Source organism: Nilaparvata lugens, chromosome 2 (assembly GCF_014356525.2).
Source record: "Nilaparvata lugens isolate BPH chromosome 2, ASM1435652v1, whole genome shotgun sequence".
Lineage (NCBI taxonomy): Eukaryota > Metazoa > Arthropoda > Insecta > Hemiptera > Delphacidae > Nilaparvata > Nilaparvata lugens.
Genome location: NC_052505.1, coordinates 82,906,862 through 82,929,531, shown reverse-complemented (window position 1 = coordinate 82,929,531; position 22,670 = coordinate 82,906,862). Strand labels below are relative to the sequence as shown.

The following is a 22,670-nucleotide window of genomic DNA, read 5'->3' as shown; positions in this document are numbered from 1 at the left end:
GGTTTTTGTATACAATATAATTCCATACCATAGAAATGTGTAACATGTATAATATAATGTCTTAAGTGTGAAGTGTATAATTCTTATAGTATAACATGAATGTACATCGAATATGTCATGTCACATTCATTTAATGACAGAAACATTGTTATTGATTCAAATGCTTCAATAAAATATAAATGAGATTTTGTAAGCGTAGGTATATGATTTGGTTTTTGTATTATGCTCTAAAAAGGTTTACCTTTTATAATGTTTAAAGTGTAAAATTATATCATAATGCTTGTATTATAACATGTATTTTATTCACAGTATAAAATATTTCGTATCTATTTATTTACTAGCTGGCCCAGCGAACTTCGTACCGCCAAAAATGTAATGCATCTCATGACAAAATTTAGCTGGATGCACACCTGATCAGGCGCGATGCGGCATTTTATTTATATATATACAATTTTCAAACTTCAAAATAAATAATTCACTAAAAATCAATAATTTCTAAACACCGAAGACAGCAGAATTATTCGAAACAAACCAATGTCTTTAGAGCATGTAAGTCTTTAACCTGAGGTCACACTGCTGGATGGTTACACACAGAACGGTCATTTTGCTTTTAGTCGGCGCGTTTAGAATAAAATACATGGACGGTTATGGAGCAGCGCACACTCTTGCCTACCGACGGCTGTTGTATGACGCAATGTCATTATAACAGCTGATTTTTATTTCTGTGTGTGGCCAGCTCACAAATCTTCTCCCATAAGGATTACATGTAAACTTTGAAGGACCGTAGGAAAGAGTCCTGAAGTCGGATTATAAATTTGATAGACCATAAACCTGGTCCTGAATATAACGAACACGACTAAAAAAATCATCAAATTCGGTGAATGTCAAAATTTGAGGCTCAATTTCTATTTATATAGATTTACATCGAAAATAGACACATATCATAATAATGTATGATAACTTGGAAAAGGGTCAATATTCATGTTGATTACAGTACTGTACTAATATGACAATGACGATGGACAGTTTTGATAAAATTATTTTTGGCATTCATAATTCATTTCTACCTTGTATTGTATTAGTATGTTTCGGATGGACACGTCAAGTCGTCAGTCACGGCTTCCTAAAAAGCAGTCATGTCGGAGGCCCTGAAATTGATCAGTTGCGACCTGAAAACTCTGACACCAGAACTGAGCCAGCCAGGTCACTCGATATTATTATTATTAGTATCATTAGCAAATCAATGTATCATATTCTTAAAATATTCATATTTGAAAGAATGTTAATGCACCTTGACGAGTTGCTAATTTCAAATAGAACAGATTTTTGTAATAAGGAGGTCACTTTTTACATTCAATAGTGTGTTTCTTGTTCTCATGTGACTCGGAAAAGTGGATAATGCAGGAAATGTAAAATCTTGTATTTTGGTAAAAACAAAAAATTGCCTATCCCATTACAAAATATCTAGAACAAATTCAACTAAATCCAATATTCAAATGAGAAGTGCTATCAGGTAGATTGTTGAGTGGTAAACTTTATCTATATTATTGGGTAGGGTATTTCAATATTCATTTATCAATTTATTAGAGCAAACAATACAATAGTCGGAAAAGAAAAAATAGGTTATTGCCCAAAACTTCTTCAATTTCCTAATTTTGTCTTAAATTGTCCAAATATTATGTAGGTTATTCCCATTTCAATTATAAACTAAATCATCAATCTGAATATACAAATCAGAAAACAACGAACAATTTTAATTTAGATAGATTGATAATAAACTTTCGTAAAAACATGAAACAGACTTCAAATTCACAAAATAATTCTATGAAAAAACATAAATTTTGAGCTCGAAATATTATTGAGAAATAGCTTACTGGATAGTTATCATGGGTAGTTCTGTCATCAATATGTGATCGTTCAAAATTCTAGCAGAAAAAAAAGAATTATCTTGAGATTTGAGAATGGAGTAAGAGCCTGGCGATGATATCTAAATGTTTTGAAACAATAAACGGCGTGGAAGCTCTCCAGAAAAGATTACTGATGTTTATAGAGATTTGAAAGACTGTTAGGCTAGTTTCTAAGTTGCAAATCACTAAAAGTTTTTCGTCCTGCTGTAGCAGAATTGTTTAAAAGGGTATTTCACTGACGGCAAGAGTAGGGTGGAAATTTATAGCAGTTCCAAGTCTTTTGCAACAAGAAACTTGGTGCATAATTCAGATGTTTTGTCCGGGAAGTCTGCAAAGGCTATTCTGCAACCCCAGCATCACTATCCACATTTATTAACAGGCTTCGGCCTGCATGTCACGAGGATAGAATCCAAATGTTGGATCCTTATCATCTGTCCTCGAAATGAACAACATCCCTAACTTTGTTTTGTGGCTCATTTAAAGGTCAACACCAACCCTAGCTTTTTATAGTATTGTCTTGTCAATGTAACAAAGATTTTTACTTTTATCTTGGTCTTATTGATATTGCGGTTTCATATCCTTAAGCTACTCTCCACTTCAAATTTACTTCTGTCTATTATATATTTTAGAATAATCTCTGCTTCACTTTACGATTTTTACATTCAAATTATACAAATGAAAAATGGAGAGGATGGATGATTTAGTAGGCCTAATATAGATACTGATTACATTGGAAATATAGATGGAAAATTCAATTTCAATCAATAATTTTATTCAAATCAACACAATATACATAAAAAAATCACAATCAAAAATACATTTCTAATAAAATACAAGAACAGGCTTCATGGTGGGGTGTGCTGAAAAGTAAGAAAGGAGAAAAAATACCTAGCCAACTATGGCTTCCCATGTAATAGGCGGGTAGAGGGTATAAAAGTAAGGAATGAAAGGTGAAGAGGAGAAGAAAAGGAAAGTATTGGGGAAGGAGGTAGGAAAAAAGAGAAAAAAAATGTGCAAAAATTATAAGCGAGTCCTCTTTCAACAAATTTATCTAAAAGAATTGGCCTTGCACACAGTAGTTTGAGCAGAAATCTCGAGTTATTTTTGTTCTATTTTCACAAAAAAACAGGACAGAAGAGAACAATAATTAAGGCTGTGCAAACTTTAAGGCTAAAAATAAACTTTCTACTGGTGATATTTTTCATAGTTTTTCGATTTGTATATCATCAAGCTATCAAAATGAAAAAAAATTCTTGGGAAAACATTTTTTTTCTGATCATTACTTTTTAAGATATGAGCGTCTAAAGTTTAAATTTTTGGGACAGAACATTTCAAATTCGGTAGAAGATAAATCCATGAGATTGAGGGGATAGATTCTTCATTTCTTCATGGTATTGTTGATCTAGTAAAACAAAAATTTTCTGAAAATATAAATTTTCTGAGAGTTGTTCAATTTACTAAAAATAACCTTTAGTTGAGTTATTTTTGGTATATTGAATAACTTTCCAAAAATTGATATTTTCAATTTAATTGATATTAATATCAATTTTCAAGAGTTGTTCAATTTACTAAAAATAACATTTAGTTGAGTTATTTTTGGTATATTGAATAACTTTTCAAAAATTGATATTTTCAGAAAATTTTTGTTCTACTAGATCAACAATACCATGAAGAATCCATCCTCTAAATCTCATGGATTTATATCTTACCGAATTTGAAATGTTCTGTCCGAAAAATTCAAACTTCAGGCGCTCATATCTCAAAAATTAATGATCAGAAAAAAATGTTTTCCTGAGAAAACTTTTTCATTTTGATGGCTTGATTATATACAAATTGAAAAACTTTGAAAAATATCACGAGTAGAAAGTTCATTTTTAGCCTTTGCACAGCCTTAAGGATACCTGGCACTATTTCTCCCCCTAATTTAGGTCAAGCAAGATATTTTCCTTATTTCAATTTTATTCGATTCTATCATTCCTGCATTCTGTTAATTCTACATTTATATAGAAAATACTTCAATTCAAGCCTGACAAATTTGTGTCAATATTCTTCTCCAAGCATCATCAAAGATCAATGCTCCCTTTCCCATTCTATTTAAGTTACATTTCGTTTGCTATCATTTATTTCCCAAATCAATTGAGGGTTGAGATTTTTCTGAAAACAGACCTCTTTGAGGGGGAACGACCCCTGACGCTGACGTACTCGACGGTTATAGAGTTCTTTGCCGGTTTCAATTCATTAGTCATTACCCCAAGTCCCTATCTAAAGTGAGTTTCACTTATAACTGTCAGCAATTTCTATATATAGCGTCAATTCTTCCCATTTTACCAATTCTGACAGTGTGAATTTCATTTTGGCAGGGCGAGGGAGCTTGGTAATCAATTACTTTACTCATTAGCCTAATCAATAATGTTCAATATCCGGAGTTTCCATTAGCTGTGAGGTCCCTTCACACCAAACTCACTATTTCCTTCCACCCCTGGTATGGTTTCTTAAGTTCAAGACTTTCCTCAAAGCTCTTTATAAGTAGGCTTTCTGCTCAGTATTACTAAGTATCATTAGTATAATACATATATATATATATATATATATATATATATATATATATATATATATATATATATATATATATAATATGTATAATATATTATATATATTTTATAAATATCCTGCAATTGAGACGCCAAAACTGGTCTACTTCAAAAATGTTACCATGAATTTGGAACATATTATTTTTCTATTAAATGAATGAATTTATTTGCCAAAAAACAAAATACAAAAAAAAAGCTTTGCAGAAAATAAGTTTATTTTATAGTTTGATTCTCAAAGTTTGGAATTTTCCAGCTATTTGTAATTAATTTCATTCAATTTAGAAGTATTTTTTTAATTTAAAAATGATTTTTGTGTGTTTTGAATTTTAAATTGAGTGTGTAATTGAATAATGTTGAAGTGACACATAACCTAGCTACATTTGGACTGTTGTATAAATTAGAATTGGAACCGTTTTGGGAGTGAGCCTATGGTACTTTTCTGTAAGTTGTGTAATTCTGAATGATCAAATAAATAAATAAATAAGTATATGCTACTGAACTTAACTAAAATACATACATAAAAATAAAGGAAATGCTAATTTATTTAATTAGAAATAATAACGAAATTGAAATGAAATTAAAAAATTCTTCATTAGGCGGAGTTAGGACATTCAAGTTCTCTCTACCACTCAACCTCAACAATTATATCCTTATTCATGATATTATAAATAATAATTATTCAATGAAGATCTAATTCATGCTCACTCATATGCATGAGGCAAAAATACCGGCAAAAGGAAGATTGAAATGGATGTGATTGCCTGAAGGAGCATAATTTTGTCTCTTTTCAGAGTGCGGAACACTGGAATTTGTGAATAGTATCATTGTGTAAAGGTGAGATAGGCTACAAATTTTTGGTTATCACGCGGAACTGGAATTGCAAATAAGGCTAAACAGTAATCCCAATCACTTTCAATGAATAATTGACAACTCACAAAATAATAATTACTCTCACAAACCAAGGGAGGAAATTGATCATTCAAGTAATTATTATTATTTGTCGTTTATACTGTGATTAACAGTTCAAAAAACAGGTTATGCGTCGAAAGTAAGTCCCTCAAATAGCTAATAGCTAGAAGGGATTCGAAATATATGTATACTTTTTTATTGGAATTGTATTTTGAAATTGAAAATTAGTGGATCATCTCACCAGATCAATTGTCTTCTTTTGCCTATTTCCATTTTGTAATTAAGAATTAGTGAATTCTTTCCCAGATTCATTTATTCATTTATACAATAAGTACATATCAAGAATTGGACAGGCTAGAGCTACTTTTAATAAAATGAGGAGCGTATTGGGTAGTACTGATCTTAGCCTGCATCTCAAATTAAGAATGCTTAAAGGCTACGTATTTCCAGTTCTATTATATGGAATGGAAGCCTGGACTCTTAAAAAGAACGACACCGACTGGCTAGAAGCATTTGAGATGTGGGCTTATAGAAGAATTCTCAGAAAAAGCTGGACTAGCAGAACAACCAACAAGGAAGTATTAAGAAGAATAGGAAAGGACAGAGAAATCATGATCACCATCAAAATCAGGAAACTGATTTTCCTGGGTCATGTAATGAGAGGAGAGAGATATATACTTTTGCAAAACATCATACAAGGAAAGATACAAGGCAAAAGAAGTATAGGAAGAAGATGGATCTCCTGGTTAAATAACTTGAGACAATGGTACAACAGTAGTTCCATTGATCTGTTCAGTGCGGTTGCCTCAAAAATCAAAATTGCCATGTTGATAGCCAACCTTCTTGAAGGAGACGGCACATAAAGAAGAAGAAGACATATCAAAATGATAGGGAGAGGTAACCTTGTGCTATTCCTCTCCCAAATGTAGATATTATTTGTAAGAAAAGCTGTAACTTACTAATAGTGGGTAGGTTTGTGATTTTGTATTCAAATTTTTCAAATAAGTGCAATATTTCTTAAGTTTTTCATTCATTGTGATACATTCTGTGATTCATTTGATGTATTATGTCAACCTTCAAATCGTTATTCCTGGACCAAAACTCAAGTGACGAATCAGTGTGTGATATCATAATCCCAACCTTTGCACAACATCAACTTTTTATCAACATTTTTGGAGAGAAATAAATGGTTCAGGCTCAGCCTAGTTTTTCCTTCAATGTCATAATTATATTATGATTGTAGTATTTTGTCCAATAAATGAATGAATAAAATAAAAAATAAGATAACACAAAGTCCGAAATAGGTTAAGTCTTGTAGTTCTTCAATTCATAAAATTTTCAGTCCTCAAGTATTAGATTAGTTGTCTTCATTCGCTTAATCTCAAGATAGAATTGCTGTGGGGATATCAGGCTCCCTCCTTTGATTAATAATACCCCCTCCTTACAGTCAACCCACAACGTATGTATATGTATGTATGTATGTGTGTGTTGGTGAGTATGTGTGTGCTATCATTATTATTTGTTTAGTAGATTATTAGAGCATAAGGTTGGCACGAGTTAAACAATCCTTTCATCATGGCTGTGATATGATTTTTCTTTTGTAATGACAGATCGCCCAAGGTGGAGTGAGTCGGGCCGAAACCAAAATGGCTTTTACAATCAAGACCACCATCAAGGGCGGTTTGTTCTTTTGGCTGGATCGGTATTGATGTCTGGCAATTACGAGAGTGTGCCCAGAAGGTTATATTACCTCGGTCCCGCAGCCACAATGCTATTATTGAGCCGAGACAATGGCCTTATTCAAAGTCCCCCAGCAAGTGCTCAGCCTTTGATTCGCATCTCACAGCCTCTTTGTGCCCCTGCACACTTGAACGTTACGCAGTTTAAGTCACGCAACAATACTTGACTGAAACCCTTTTCATATTCGGTTATACTCATTCACTCTCGCACCATCGAGTGGCCAAGCTCCACGATTCAAGTAGAATTCATGAGGGAGGTGGGAATGAAACTCCACTATTCAAGTAGATTTTGAGAGGAAGGTGGGAAGATAAAGGTTTATTCAAAGGATGATGCCTAAGACCCTAGTCTGAACAATTAAAAATTCAGAACCGCTAAAAAACTGGCGCAGTATTAACCGTACAGCGTATATTAAGGGATAATTATTATTTAGTAAGGTGATAACTACTTGAATAATATTGTTTAGTCTGTTTATGTATAAGGGTACGAACAGAACAGTCAGTTCGAGATGAAGATTTCAGCCCGCTAACGTTACTTTATATCAGATATGACAATGTGAAATGATACACAGAGTAAGTCAACAGTACAAACCACATTTATGGGAACCCTTCAATAAGTTGGAGACTGTTGTAGATATAATACAGTAACTTTCAGGATAAGTTATTGGTCAAATACTCTACCTTTTGACGTACGAATGAATTCAAACCCCTTATCTCAATGAACTTTTATCAATTATTTCTTTAAAAACTGAAACTCCAATCAGCCGCCATTTTAGATAAAAGTATATTAGATCATTTTTATTGAAGCCATCTTTCTTGTTTTAGAAAGGCCTTGAAAATGATGTACCATACAATAGGTGTTTACATTTAAAATATTCGAGTTAGAACCCCTAAGTCACCCCCTGATGAGGGGGTTGAAATTCAGTTGTAAGTCAAAAGGTAGAGTATTTGACCAGTAATTTATCCTGAAAGTTACAGTATTATATCTACAACAGTCTCCAATTTATTGAAGGGTTCCCATACTCTGTAGAGTCATTACTGAATCCATATAAAAAACTTCAAATGTTTTTATCATTGCACAACTGCTCAGAGACATCGATCTTTACCGCGACTTACTCGTTCTATTCGCACTTCAACAAGGAAAATTAAAAACTTTAAGGGAAACTTTAAAACTTTCGCACTTTTAGGGAAAACTAAAGAAATACAAATGTTATATTGAAAATCCATGCATACTTCAAATAATAATGCTACAATTATTGATAATAGTGGAAATAGTCAGAAAACCTGAAGATTTCAAAAGAGAAACAACTGAATTTAGTACTGAAAAATAGACTTACTGTTAGGATCGTGGATCCATCGCTTCTTCTCGGGCATTTTGTTGTTGCTGGTTCTCGTTTCATCCTAGAAGAAGAAAAGAAAATGCAATTAAATTTGTATACTGAAGTATTCTGAAACTTGTATGTTATATTTATCCTTGTGCAAGTGATATGATTTGCTGAAAGGAAGGTGAGATCTCAGGAAATAGATTGATGAAAAGGGATTCAAGTATTCTTCTTACATCAAGTATCTTTATATCTCTAGTCAATCGCACGGAAGCACTGTAAAAAACTAATCATGAATCAATCTTTTATGAAAAACTTTTGTTCGAGGGGAATTCTCAAGGAAAACCTTATTCTTTCAACACAAAATCTTTTAATACAGTTTTTTGCTGGCCATTGATATACTTTCCTTTGAGAAAGAATTCAATAGGGCACACTTCACCCTCCTTATCTCCAGTCGAGATCAAAATTGGAATCTGCTCGAAGGAATATTTTAATTAAGTTAGCTGGAATATTTCAGCTCGCTTAGGAATCAATCTGCTACACACAATTGCGAGCTGCAATAGAAAGATGGTCGGTCGGTGTGCTCTATCTCTGAGAAGGAAAGGGGCTTTTTACTGGTTGCGACTGATAAGAACGTAGACGACTGTGCCGTCACTTCAATTTACGATGAAGAGTTCGAGAGAAAAGAAGCAAAGCAAAGATTCAATAGAACGCTGTCAGTTCACAGCGCTCCTTCGATAACGATTCGCCGGAAACCTCTGACATTTCGAGAGTCATCAGCACAAGAGGTCTGAAAAATCGAGGAGAAAATTCCTCGCAGCGTGTTGACTCAAAGAAAATACCTCATTTAATATTAATACTAAATTACTAAATTACTAATTAAAATTATCTACTGTATATCATCATCATCTGTGAAGCCCGCAAATTACTGTATTTTTCAATCATTTGACATTTCATAAATTTTTACTTCCCTTGCCCTATTACCATAGGTAAGGAAAGTATTGCTTTCCGAAAAAAATTAAGGTACCCCAATTTCTAAATTTCTATACGTTTCAAGGTCCCCTGAGTCCAAAAAAGTGGTTTTTGGGTATTGGTCTGTATGTATGTGTGTGTGTGTGGTGTGTGTGTGTGTGTGTGTGTGTGTGTGTGTGTGTGTGTGTGTGTGTGTGTGTGTGTGTGTGTGTGTGTGTGTATGAGTGTATGTGCGTCTGTGTACACGATATCTCATCTCCCAATTAACGGAATGACTTGAAATTTGGAACTTAAGGTCCTTACGATATAAGTATCCGACACGAACAATTTCGATCTGATGCAATTCAAAATGGCGACTAAAATGGCGAAAATGTTGTCAAAAACAGGGTTTTTCGTGATTTTCTCGGAAACGGCTCCAACGATTTTGGTCAAATTCATACCTGAAATAGTCATCGATAAGCTCTATCAACTGCCACAAGTCCCATATCTGTAAAAATTTCAGGAGCTCCGCCCCATCAATGCAGATAGATTCCCAATTATCAGGCTTCAGATACAATTGAAACAAAGAAAATCAAGTGGAGTAGATTGAGCATGAAAATCTCTACAATTAATGTTCAGTAACATTTTCACCTAAAATTGAAAATAAGCTTTAAACTCAAGAAAATGTGATTATTCAATTGCAAATTAATGTTGATTCTATTAATTCATTCACTATGAAGAGATAGCAGACCTCATGTGTGTCTCCAGCGTTATTGCCCTGTCACCAGCTGGCTCAAATATTTGAATAGTAGACTTGTGATGCGCGGGAACACTAGCGTCAGGTGATCAATTTTCATAACAGCAAGGAAAGTTGTGTGAGTGCGCCACACCAGATTTTTTTGTTATTCAACAGTAAAGCCCGCACACACCACACACACACACACACACACACACACACACACACACACACACATCGATTTTTGTTCGAACGATATTTTGCCGTCCTTATTTCATTTCATTTATTTATCGTCACATTACATCAATTTTTTAACACTCACTTATGAATTCTATCAGATTCAAATGAACTTGACAAACATCATATGTTTTAAATCATCTGTTTCATCTAATAGAATTTATAAGTATGGCAAAATATCGTACGAACAAAAATCGATGTGTGTGTGCGGGACTCAACAGTTATAACTACGTCTACGAAAACGCATATATTCAGTAGCTTCTTTTTCTAAATCATGAATGCATGATACATTTATTGATTCAATGATACACAATTTGATGAACAAGATTTGGTCTGATGTAAGCAGACGCGGCACCCAAAATTACTTATCGACCTCACGTCAAGTAATATCATTCCTGAGAGTTTAAGCGATGTTAAATTTTGAACATTTTTGAAAAAATCTATAATTCATGAATTTCATGAAAAATGCAAATCTCCCTGATTTGGTTACTGTAACATGAATACTACGCGTCCAAACTGACTAGAATTTTAGTTACTATCAGAATAAGACGCGGAATGATCCGCTTCAATATGCTTACAAAAAGGTGTAATGTACACATGTTTTGTAGGTGATAGTAAAGTACAATTATTTTTATAAAACTGAATCGAGTTGAGTACTTCCAGTTAATAACTATTTAAAAATATACTGCAGTTTTGGGATCATTTTATATATTTAATAGTATTTTTCTTGTATTATTTTTAGATGTTATAATATTAGATTATTATAATTGTGTATGTTTTTTGAGAAATAAATTTGAATTTTGATTTGAATTTGATAACGATGGGTGCTACCAGAGAGAAGATATAACTTATAAAAATAAAATATAAAAATCTAAGTACCCTTTTTTTAAGGATTGTTTATTTACAAAAAAGGGTACCGAGTATTTCATTAGTTATTTCTATTCAAGAGTAGCCCTAACGAAAAAAGATTGATTGATTGATTGATTGAGTACTTCATTTATGTAGATTACAATATATACTGGCTTATACACTTATATAAAATAGCTTACAATACAGTAAAATTATAGATGAATTTACATAATATAGACTAAGAAAATAATTATTGAACTGTATATGATATGAAAAAGCAATTTGTAATATAATAACTATAGATAATTATATTGTTATGCATCTACATAAATTGGCGGAGCTTTGGACATATCAATGTACATTCTTCGGAAAGAATATTAAAAATATCCTTCCCACTAACTCTCTACCAAAATAAGAACAAGAATAAGATATACTCTCTACTATAAAAACAAGATAAGATATAACTTATCTCTATACTCATTTTATACTAATTCATCTCTGGTAGATGAATGTAGTTTATCTCTGGTGCTACGAAGGTCCATATACAGTACCATCTACATTCGAAGCTAAAGCAATTCTGCATGTAGATATGGTTGTATTTATAATGAGTCAACTTCCAGGATTAAACCAAAAACTGACCAATTTCCGAGGTGGTGCATATGGCACATAGCCTACTGCATTAAGAAACTCAAATTCTGCATCCGTTTTATCAAAACATGATCTGCGTGGGTTAATACAACGTGATTCAAAAAGAATACCACAACTTTGAACATCTGTATTTAATCAAGGAAACATAATAGAAACTTGAGTTATAAATCAAAATGAAGAGTATTGAAATAAGTTTTTCCCTACTAGAAAACAAATTCACAAATGTTCAATGTGATTTAACAGTTTTAGTACATTTTTTTATGGAGGCAATGGATCGGCCGCCAAGCAGCTCCAGACAGAGCACTTCATCACTGGCCCCCTAGAAGCCCTGACCTCACCCCCAGCGATTTTTTCCTATGAGGGTACGTTAAAGATAAGGTGTATCGACCGCCTCTACTAGCTAACATTGATGAGCTCAAACAAGAAATAACAGCAGCTATACAAACTGTTACGCCCGATAATGCTACTGAGGGTGTGCAACCAATACCTCCGTAAACAAAGCCGTAGTGCATTCGTATGACGTCAGCACAGGTAGGGGTCCTACACCAATAAAAATTCGTTGATTTCAGCTGATCTATATCAGCTAGTGTTCTTATTGGTCTAGGAGCCCCACCTGTGCTGACGTCACACTAACGCGCTACGGCTTTGTTTATGGAGGTAGTGGTGCAACGAGTTCGAGTATGTTATTGATATCACTCGAGTGTCTGGAGGGGGTCACATTGAACATTTGTAAACTTATTCTAAAACTCTTCATTTTGATTTATAGATTCATAACCCAAGTTTATATTATGTTTCCTTGATTAAATACAGATTTTCAGAGTTGTGGTATTCTTTTTGAATCACGGTGTATATTATTTTATTTCGAGTGTCATTCATATGTGCGATATCTCAAATGTGCGAGTATTCAAACTTTTCGTTGTGTTTATTAGGTATCTAGAATTAATAATAATAATAATAATAATAATAATTTTATTTCTCAATAAGCATTCATTACAAACACAACATTACTACAAGAAATAATTATTCTATTGAGAAGACACTCCCGAGAAAAATTCTATTTTGGGAGTTGCCATCAAAGTCCATTTGTATAATTTATTTGATGCAATCAATTAAAAATAAATTAACTTAAACCATGAAATGTAAATATTCTAACAAAAGAGCTTACAGTCGGAATTTTTACAAAAGTTATTAATATTTGAATAAAAAATGAAAGTGAATGATGGAGACAGTGCTACCTTATGTCTAGTAGAATATTGTAGTGTAAAACTGAACGTTTTTTTTTCAAGAGAATATGAAGAATGAGGTTATGACAATGAACATTAATCTATGTTGAAAATGAAAAGAGAGAGATGAATGATGAAAAGCGGCTCTGCCAGTTATTGTCAAAAACAAAAGCAAGCGTGAGAAAGAAAGAAAAGAAAATAGCTCGTTCCGTACCTTTCAAGCTTTTATTATTTAATTATAATTCTGTTTGTGTGAATTTAACTATTTAATTATCAGAACATTTCAAATAATATCAACAATTTTCATTTAAAAGCCAAAACCTATCCTCCCTAACTCTTCCATTCACCTAATTGAGCAGTGCCTACTGTTCCATAACCTGCCTGTACATAACCTACTGGTTATGATCGTACACTGGACAATTTGAATTCTCGCAGATTTGAGGCACTCTCTCTTGTAATTCTGCAAATCAATATTCCAATAAGTGGTGTGGACCTCAATTAATAATTGATTGAGCGAGGCTTGCAGAGCAGTAGATGTCTCTGGCATTGATAACTGGAAAGCGGTTTAGACATTGTTTGCCGTCATTAGCGGTCCAATCAGAGGTCGGTTGCTTGCTATTCAGTGTTCGACTGGTGCGGTCAAAGCGCTGCGGTCGATACGAACCTATCGATTGGTCGATATATCGTCGGTGGTAAACGTCGGAAAACGACCGGAAACAGTGGAAACAATTCGATTAACCAGTTCGATCACAGACGTTTCAGCTCGTAAAACCCTTTTTCTATCTTTGAGTTACCGTGCTACAGCTTTTGACCATGTGCGCGTGCGGGTGATTAAATCCTTGCTGCATATACAGTTCCGTTGCGGGGTTATTGCTGGCCTTGATCGGCTTTTGCCAATAACGCACCACTGGACAACAGCCTGCTTGTTCAACTCATTCGTGTACGCTTTCCTGGATTTCATTCCCTTTGCTCCACACATCCACATCCGGGGTTCTGACATGAAAGCATGAGAGATTCGACCCCCCAGCAAATAGTTCTGTAAAGCTGATACAAAAGTAGTTCTGTAAGGCTGACATGAAAGCATGAGAGATTCGACCACCCAGCAAATAGTTCTTTAAGGCTGATAGAAAAGCATGAGAGATTCGACCCCCTAGCAAATAGTTCTGTAAGGCTGATACAAAAGTAGTTCAGTAAGGTTGAAATAGTTCTGCAAGGCTGACACAAAAGCTCAAGAGATTCGACACCTTAGGAAATATTTTGGAATTCGAAATAGATGTTGGTATTGGAAATAGACCCATTCATGGAAATTGTAAAACTAACATTCTAATGAAAAATTTGATCAATGAAATTGTAGAACTGACAACCTGTTCAAAATGAATTTGATAGTAAAATTGTAGAACTGATAATCTGTTGAAAATATATTTGATCAATTGAATTGTAGAACTGACATTGTAAAGACGTCTACTATTGAAAGTCAATCGAGATACTGCGAATCTCTGAAATCTACAAATAGAGATGAATGAGATATTGCATTTGTTCAAATGCTAATAAATGATATAATTAACTTTTGAAACTGTGTATAACTTTGAAATTACCAAGTATTGTTGTCATGTATTTTGATGTTATTCGGATCAGATCTCTGACGAGTTCACAAACGATAATTGCCTGACGCAGAGATTGGTGATGCGTGTTATGTCTAAACTCCAGGCTTTTACAAGTTCTGGTTGAGATTGACAATTCAATTCAATTCAAAAGTTCTTTATTCCTCATAAAAACAAAACAATATGATTTACAATCTGCAGTCAGTTCTACATACTCTTACAAGAACTCATATATAAGAATAATATTTTCGTACAATAAAAAACACAAAAAATAATTAAAATTAAATCAAATAGAAAGTGGTCCTCAAAAAATCTTCATCCTAGTATTTTAATCATGATTGAGATTCATAACTTATCAGGGAAGAGTCGTGAACCGACAGTGCTTTAATTCAGGAATGATCTTCACATGGACCTGAGGTCTGTGTGTGAACACTAGTTATTCGGCTTGCCAATACGTTTGGAAGATTCCGAGGAATGATTCAGATTTTTGTAAACATTCACGTTAATAAGGATTGACTTTTTTAAATAGATAATATAGTAAATTGATAATATAATACTTCTTCTTCTTCTTCTGGTTCCTTCTCCTATCGGAGGTTGGAAATCATCACGACAATTTTCACTTTATTGATTGCAGCCTTGAATAGTTCCCTTGAGTTGCAGCCATACCATTCTCTTAGATTACGCAGCCAGGATATCCTTCTTCTTCCCACACTCCTCTTTCCCATGATCCTTCCTTGCAATATAAGTCTCAACAGCTCATACTTTTCACCCCTCATCACATGGCCCAAATATTGCAATTTTCTTCTCATTATAGTCGCAACAACTTCACATTCCTTTGCCATCATTAACATTACATCCCTATTTGTCACTTTTCTTGTCCATGGTATTCTCCACATCCTTCTATAGCACCACATATTATACTAGATATTACAAAAGCAATAGTTACAATAATTTGATGGTGATTGTGTTTAATAGCACTATGTCATAGGGTATTGGTACCTTATCACAAAATATCAGTATATATATAACATATTTTATTTCATGGAAACCAATTGAATCCTCCATCAAGAACCTTATAGTTATATTTATTAAACGAGCGCTAGCGAGTTCCTACTCTTGGAACAATGCCAAAATCGTTGTCTATCTGTTTGTATATTCTATGCAATAACTACCGACGATCTTTGAACAATCAGCTTTACATTTTATTTATTTACATTACAATATGAGGGCACCAGGAAGAAATACTTCCCATAATAGCCCTCTTGACACTAAAGAAATTACAATTCTAATATATTAATAGTATAATATAATATAGTATGAGTCTAATCTAATATAGAAAATTCACTAAATTAAAGACACATCTTCTTCGAATCTTTTTACTGAGCAATTATTTCGTTCAACAATAAAATTCACAGACTCTTTCCTTCTCACTTTCGAATACTGGATACAATGACTAAAATCGAATAATATTCAATGATTATTTGATCGAAAATTGATTCTAGCCTACATACATTCATCTATTCACTTCTATTCATTATATTACATCATATCCTTCAGACAAAAAAGGATAGGCTAAGTACGGTATAAACAAATATAACTATGTACGGTGTATGCTATAGATAATCTCAATAATCACGAGAGGAAAAATCATATAGTAGAAGTCATATGATGACTTTATATATGGGAGAGAAATAGCACAAGGTTACCTTATCTCTTCTCTCCCTATCATTTTTGATTATGTACTTTTTTTATGAATCAATAAAGAATAAAAAAAATGAATAATGGAATATTATAAATTGATTTCAACCAAAAGATTTCAATAGAACAGCTGATAGAAATATCAGCGGTATATTTGAAAATTCTTAAACGAGATTTTCTCAGTCAAGAAAATAATTGATTAGGGAAAATGATACTTATACGAGTAGTCTAACTGATGACTATCAATAGGGAGTTCCGACTAAGAAACTGTATGAGGTTTACAAATGCAACCCAGTGCTTGGTGCCACCTGCTTGCAGAATTGAGAACTACACCAGTAGGCGTTCCAATCCACCAATCAGGAAAGAGTATGAGGAGCTGAGAGGCGTGGCTAGCTGCCATTGGTCCATTATTCTTACTCCATGACTTTGACAATGCCTATCATTCCTACTACTCTCCACTGACTCAGTCACTCACTCGCTCACTCACTCACTCTCTCTCTATCACTCTCTCACACTCTCTCACTCTCTCTCTTCTCTCTCTTCCTCTGTCTTTTCCCGATCGAGTGTTGATGGGAAGGATATTATTAAACTTTATACCTTTCCAATCGACAATAATTATTTGTTGAAACACCGCCGATTTGTATAGTTAGATCGCATTATTATATTATCGTTATTCAAATTGCATTCAATATTTATTCTCATTGATGAATTTCTAACACTTTGTAAAACTTGTTAAATGAATAGCAACACTATTGTCATTTAATTAAATTCGTTTAAAAGCCAGTATAATTATATTGTAACATACATGAAGAAAGAACTCAATCTCTCTTCAAGTAGAGTGTTGATGGGAGGAGATATGCCTGAATATCATTTCCCAAGAACTGATCCATTTCCAATTTTAAGTAACCTGAGAAGCTCTATTGGTCATATAGGAATATACGTGTTATTGTGTGAGCACAGAAGACTCGCTAGTTATAACCTTTGAATGATTGATTGATTGATTGAGTACTTTATTTATGTAGATTACAATATATACTGGCTTATACACTTATATACAATAGCTTACAATACAGCAAAATTATAGATGAATTTACATAATATAGACTAAGAAAATAATTATTGAAAAAGTATATGATATGAAAAAGCAAATGAGGGATACACAATGACTGAAATCTAATAATATTCAATGATTATTTTTGATCGAAAATTGATTCTAGCCTACATACATTCATCTATTCATTTGGTCCATTTATCCCATTATATTAAGCGAGCAATTTCTGTATATATCTGGTTATTTATGTTCAACGGATCTCGAAAACGGCTCTAACGATTTTCACGAAATTTGGAACATAGTAGGTTTATGATATAAAAATTCGATTGCACTAGGTCTCACCCTTGGGAAAACTCGCTGAACGACATTAAAAGGATAATTCATCCTTGGCTGAAACAGCTGAGACTTTCGTCGTCTGTGGATGGTAAAAAGTGAGCGAGTGATTCTGTGGAAAATCAAAATATCGCATCCCCGAAATTCATAAGCTGACTTATAGCCAGCTGTAAAATATAAACATGACCATTTTAGAGAATTGTGTTCTGTTTATCAATGAATAAAAATATCAAACTAAGCTCGGTGCCCCGATATTTATAATTACGCTAGCTGATCATTTCAAGAATTCATCCATTTAATTCAATCATTTTTTGTACATAACACTATAATCATAATACAATATGACATTGGAGGAAAAAGTAGGCTGAGCCTGTACTATTTCTCTCCATAAATTTCGATAAAATGTTAATGTTGTTCAAAAATTAAGGTTAAAGATTTGAAAATTTTGGACGTCGATGTTTTAAAGGTTGTGATACTCTAAATGAAATCACAGAATGTATTACAATAAATTAAAAATCTGGTGTGGCGCACTCACACAACTTTCCTTGCCGTTATGAAAATTGATCACCTGATGCTAGTGTTCCCGCGCATCTCAAGTCTACTATTCAAAGATATGAGCCAGCTGGGTGACAGGGCAATAACGCTGGAGACACACATGAGGTCTGCTATCTCTTCATAGTGAATGATTTAATATAATCAACAATAATTTGCAATTGAATAATCACATTTTCTCGAATTTAAAGCTTATTTTCAATTTTAGGTGGAAATATTACTGAACATCAATTGTAGAGATTTTCATGCTCAATCTACTCCACTTGATTTTTTTTGTTTCAATTGTATCTGAAGCCTGATAATTGGGAATCTATCTGCATTGATGGGGCGGAGCTCCTGAAATTTTTACAGATATGGGACTTTTGGCAGTTGATAGAGCTTATCGATGACTATTTTAGGTATGGATTTGATCAAAATCGTTGGAGCCGTTTCTGAGAAAATCACGAAAAACCCTGTTTTTGACAACATTTTCGTCATTTTAGCCGCCATCTTGAATTGCATTTGATCGAAATTGTTCGTGTCGGATCCTTATAGTGAAAGGACCTTAAGTTCCAAATTTCAAGTCATTCCGTTAATTGGGAGATGAGATATCGTGTACACAGACGCACATACACTCATACACACACTCATACACACACACACACACACCCACACACACACACATACAGACCAATACCCAAAAACCAGTTTTTTGGACTCAGGGGACCTTGAAACGTATGGAAATTTAGAAATTGGGGTACCTTAATTTTTTTCGGAAAGCAATACTTTCCTTACCTATGGTAATAGGGCAAGGAAAGTAAAAATTTAAGAAATATTGCACTTATTTGAAAAATTTGAATACAAAATCAAAAACCTAATTGAAGTACATGTCTCTCTGTGAGATTCCTATTATGAGACATTAACTTATTCATAGCAATGTAATTGAAGGCATAACGTTGCGTATACAAGATAAGCCAGAATCTTGGCTCGACATCACTCTTGAGAAACTCTGTGTAATTGGAACAGAGTGAGCTTTGTGAAGAGAAACATGAATTTGGTAAGTTAGCAGAAGATACTTGAAAGGGACCGGAATTAATTTTCATAATTCATATTACACAGTGTACTTGTGCGGCATCGCATTACCGCAGACGACGGCTCTAGTCTGCCGGCTTCCTCATTTCACCAATTTATGACTTTCTATTATCATCTCCTTTCTCGTTCTCCCAAATGTATTCCATACGAAATGAAACTGGGACGTGTAGTGCTACTCTAGGGTCTGGGAATTCGGAAAAACGTAGGTAGTTTTCCAGTCTCCAGTCACTATTGTTGAATTCTGAACCGGAATTCGTATCCTTACGCAGCTTCCACGTCTTTTCAACGTATATTTTCAAAGCTTCTCTCTATTTTTCCTATCCATGTATGTTGAGAGATACTTTTATGAGCTTTTAAACCAGTTTAGTTCTCGAAAAATGTTGATAAATAATGTACTTTCATGTGGAACGATCGAAATAATAGAACCTGAACAGCTGATTTTACAATTCATTAGGCAAAATCATGTTTTAGTGTCACTTGGATATCACAAAAGCTAGATAACTAATCGGTTATTACATTACATTAGAGTATGCTGTAATGAGAATCATATCTTTATTTGTTATTCAAACAGCTGTTCACCGGCTTGATTTCATGCATGGAGCACAGCAGCTGAGATTGACTATGACAAAAAAAAAATTATGGGACCGGTTCCCAAGCTTAGGATTTAGCTAAGTTCTAGACTTTGAACAGCTGGAGTCAGAAAATTGGCTACCCGAAACGGGGCGCAGTCGCAGTTTTTATGATAATCTTTATTTTCTCATTTCTATATTTGGAAACGTTTTTCCTTGACAAAATTGAAGATTCCTAAAAAATTCAAAATAGCTAAAACTTTACACTATTTTCTTCAATGTTATAGTTTTTCAAAATTCAATTCAAAGGTGACTATGACAACGACTGCGACTGCGCCCCGTTTCGGAAAGCCAATTTTCTGACTCCAACTGTTTAAAGTCTAGAACTTAGCTAAATCCCGAGCTCGGGAGCCGGTCTCATAAGTTTTTTGTCATAGTCAATCTCAGCTGTTTTCCATGCATGAAATCAAGCCGGTAAACAGCTGTTTGAAGAACAAATAAAGATATGATTCTCATTACAGCATACTCTAATGCTTAGACCATTATTTTATAGAGTAGACACGCTGGGAAGCCTAGCCTCTGAAGCCAACATCTAACTGCCAAATCCGCCCACCTTGACGTCACAACCAAGCTAACAACAATGTAAGTTAAACACCACAAACACCTACACAACAAACTTTTGTGACATCAAGGTGGGCGGATTTGGCAGTTAGATGTTGGCTTCATCGACTTTCAGTATGAATATACAATGGGCCGTTTCTAATCTATAACTAGTCTAAGCTCTAATGTAATGAAACCATGTTTTCTTTACAGTCGAGTATGCCCCCTAGCTCCGAAATAGGAACAGCAAAACTGCTACAAAAAACCAACTTCAGCGCTCCAGGTGGAAGTTTTGTCAACCACCACAAAATTCCTGATTCGGAATTCGTAAACTAGGTTATGTTTATAGAATGCATATAGTAACTCCAACACAAGCAGGAAATGTTTTCTATTTCTCAATTATTCTTCTCTAGATTATTATGACAAAAAATAGTGTACGTTACTTGGACGTGAATGTCTTTTGCAGTGCTCTAATGAAATTCTAGTCTCGGCTACCGCCTCGACTGGAAAGATTATTCTCGCCTGCAAAAGGCCCCTTCCCGTCCATGTGACGTAAGATGCTATTGCGAATATGCCTGTTGTATCATCCCGCATTGTTTTCATATTTTATGTACAGCATGGATATGTATTACTCGACTCTACTTCCTCCTCACTATATGATTGATTCTTGTTTAGAATCTCTTGGAATCATCCCCCTCCATCATCCCAATCTTTAGATCATCCCCCTGCAATTATATAATCCACGTGAGAGGATTCTATAGTAGGATTCATTTTCAACTGTCAGCATTCTCAATGAATAGCAGCAATGCCTCCTATTCAAACAACGCTGACAGTGGAAACACACATACTCAAAATTAATGACTAGCTGATGAGAAACTAGTAGCAGTCTTTACTTTCTCAGTACTACAGGGTGCGGCAGCAAAACTTCCTTTTTCAAAGTGAACGCCATTCAGTCAGCTGATGTTGTAGTAGAGCAAATTAAGTCTCGTTAGAGAGGTCACACCATATTGGGCCATATGAATAAAGTTGAGCATTTGTTTATACAGTACTTCTAAAATATGGAGCATTTGCTTCATTTTCTATGGATAAACGTGAGCAAAACCTTTTGCTCATGCTCATCAAAAAAATAGTTTAAGTAAAAGCTTTTGCTCAAAATTTTATGAATAAACTAGGGCATTTGCTCAACTTTTGAAGCAAAAGCTTCAAAAAAGGTGAGGCTAGTCTAGAGCAGCTTATCGCCTTTTGCTCATAGTAAAATGGCTCAACTAATTCGTATGAGGGAAGAGGAAACTATACCAGATACGATCACAACCAATAGTTGAGAACTATAAAACTTTTTTTAGATTCAACCATGATATATATCACCATTATCCTTACAAAAGAATAAATACAAAAGATAGCTTACCTGTTATAAAAATAGCAATCACAAAATAGGAAATAGGCATTTAAGAAGATGAGAGTGTGGACGATTATAAGAAGGCTATTGATATTATAAGAATATGCTGAAGATTATTATAGATATAACATTTTTTCACGCTATTATTTCAAAATTATAAACTCAACTAACCTAAAACTCTATTCATAAAATAAAAACAGAGCAGACGACGCCAACACAAGCGGTGCACAATACTTGCATATTTAGCGCTTCCGTGAGCTATAAAAGCAAAGTAAGGCTACAAAAGCGAATCAGCTGATGAAAAATCTTTTAAATACGTGAGAATTTGTTCCAGAGTTCAGGAGCATAAGGTAAGAGTTCAAGGTAAAGCTTATTCATATAAAAATGAGCAAATGCTTTTGCTTCTACCTTTTGCTCATGAGCAAAACCTTATGCTCCATGCTCTTGCTCATGAGCATTTGCTCTGGTTTTACTCATATGGGCCAAAGTTCTATTCCCGACATGTTCATTCGCCATTATGCATTGCAACAATGAGAAGCGTGCATTTGTCATTGAGACTTATTTTTTGAGCGGATATTCTGTGATCACAAACCAGCGCGCATTTCGAATCGCTTTAATTTAGCCCCCCTTTGGCTACCGGCCCGGACCGAAAGTCACATGTTAAGTGGGCCACTACGTTCAGACAAACTG

The 22,670-nt window shown here is 34.1% G+C and overlaps 1 protein-coding gene across 4 annotated transcripts in view; it reads right to left on the bottom strand.

Annotated features, from left to right (window-relative positions):
- LOC111064455 (proteoglycan Cow) overlaps positions 1 to 22,670 on the bottom strand; it is a 220,830-nt gene that overhangs the window by 54,101 nt on the left and 144,059 nt on the right. For all 4 annotated transcript variants that reach the window (XM_039421927.1, XM_039421928.1, XM_039421924.1 and 1 more), the window contains exon 2: positions 8,481 to 8,544. In XM_039421927.1, the coding sequence (XP_039277861.1) occupies positions 8,481 to 8,544 (64 nt within the window). The remainder of the gene's footprint in view (positions 1 to 8,480; positions 8,545 to 22,670) is intronic.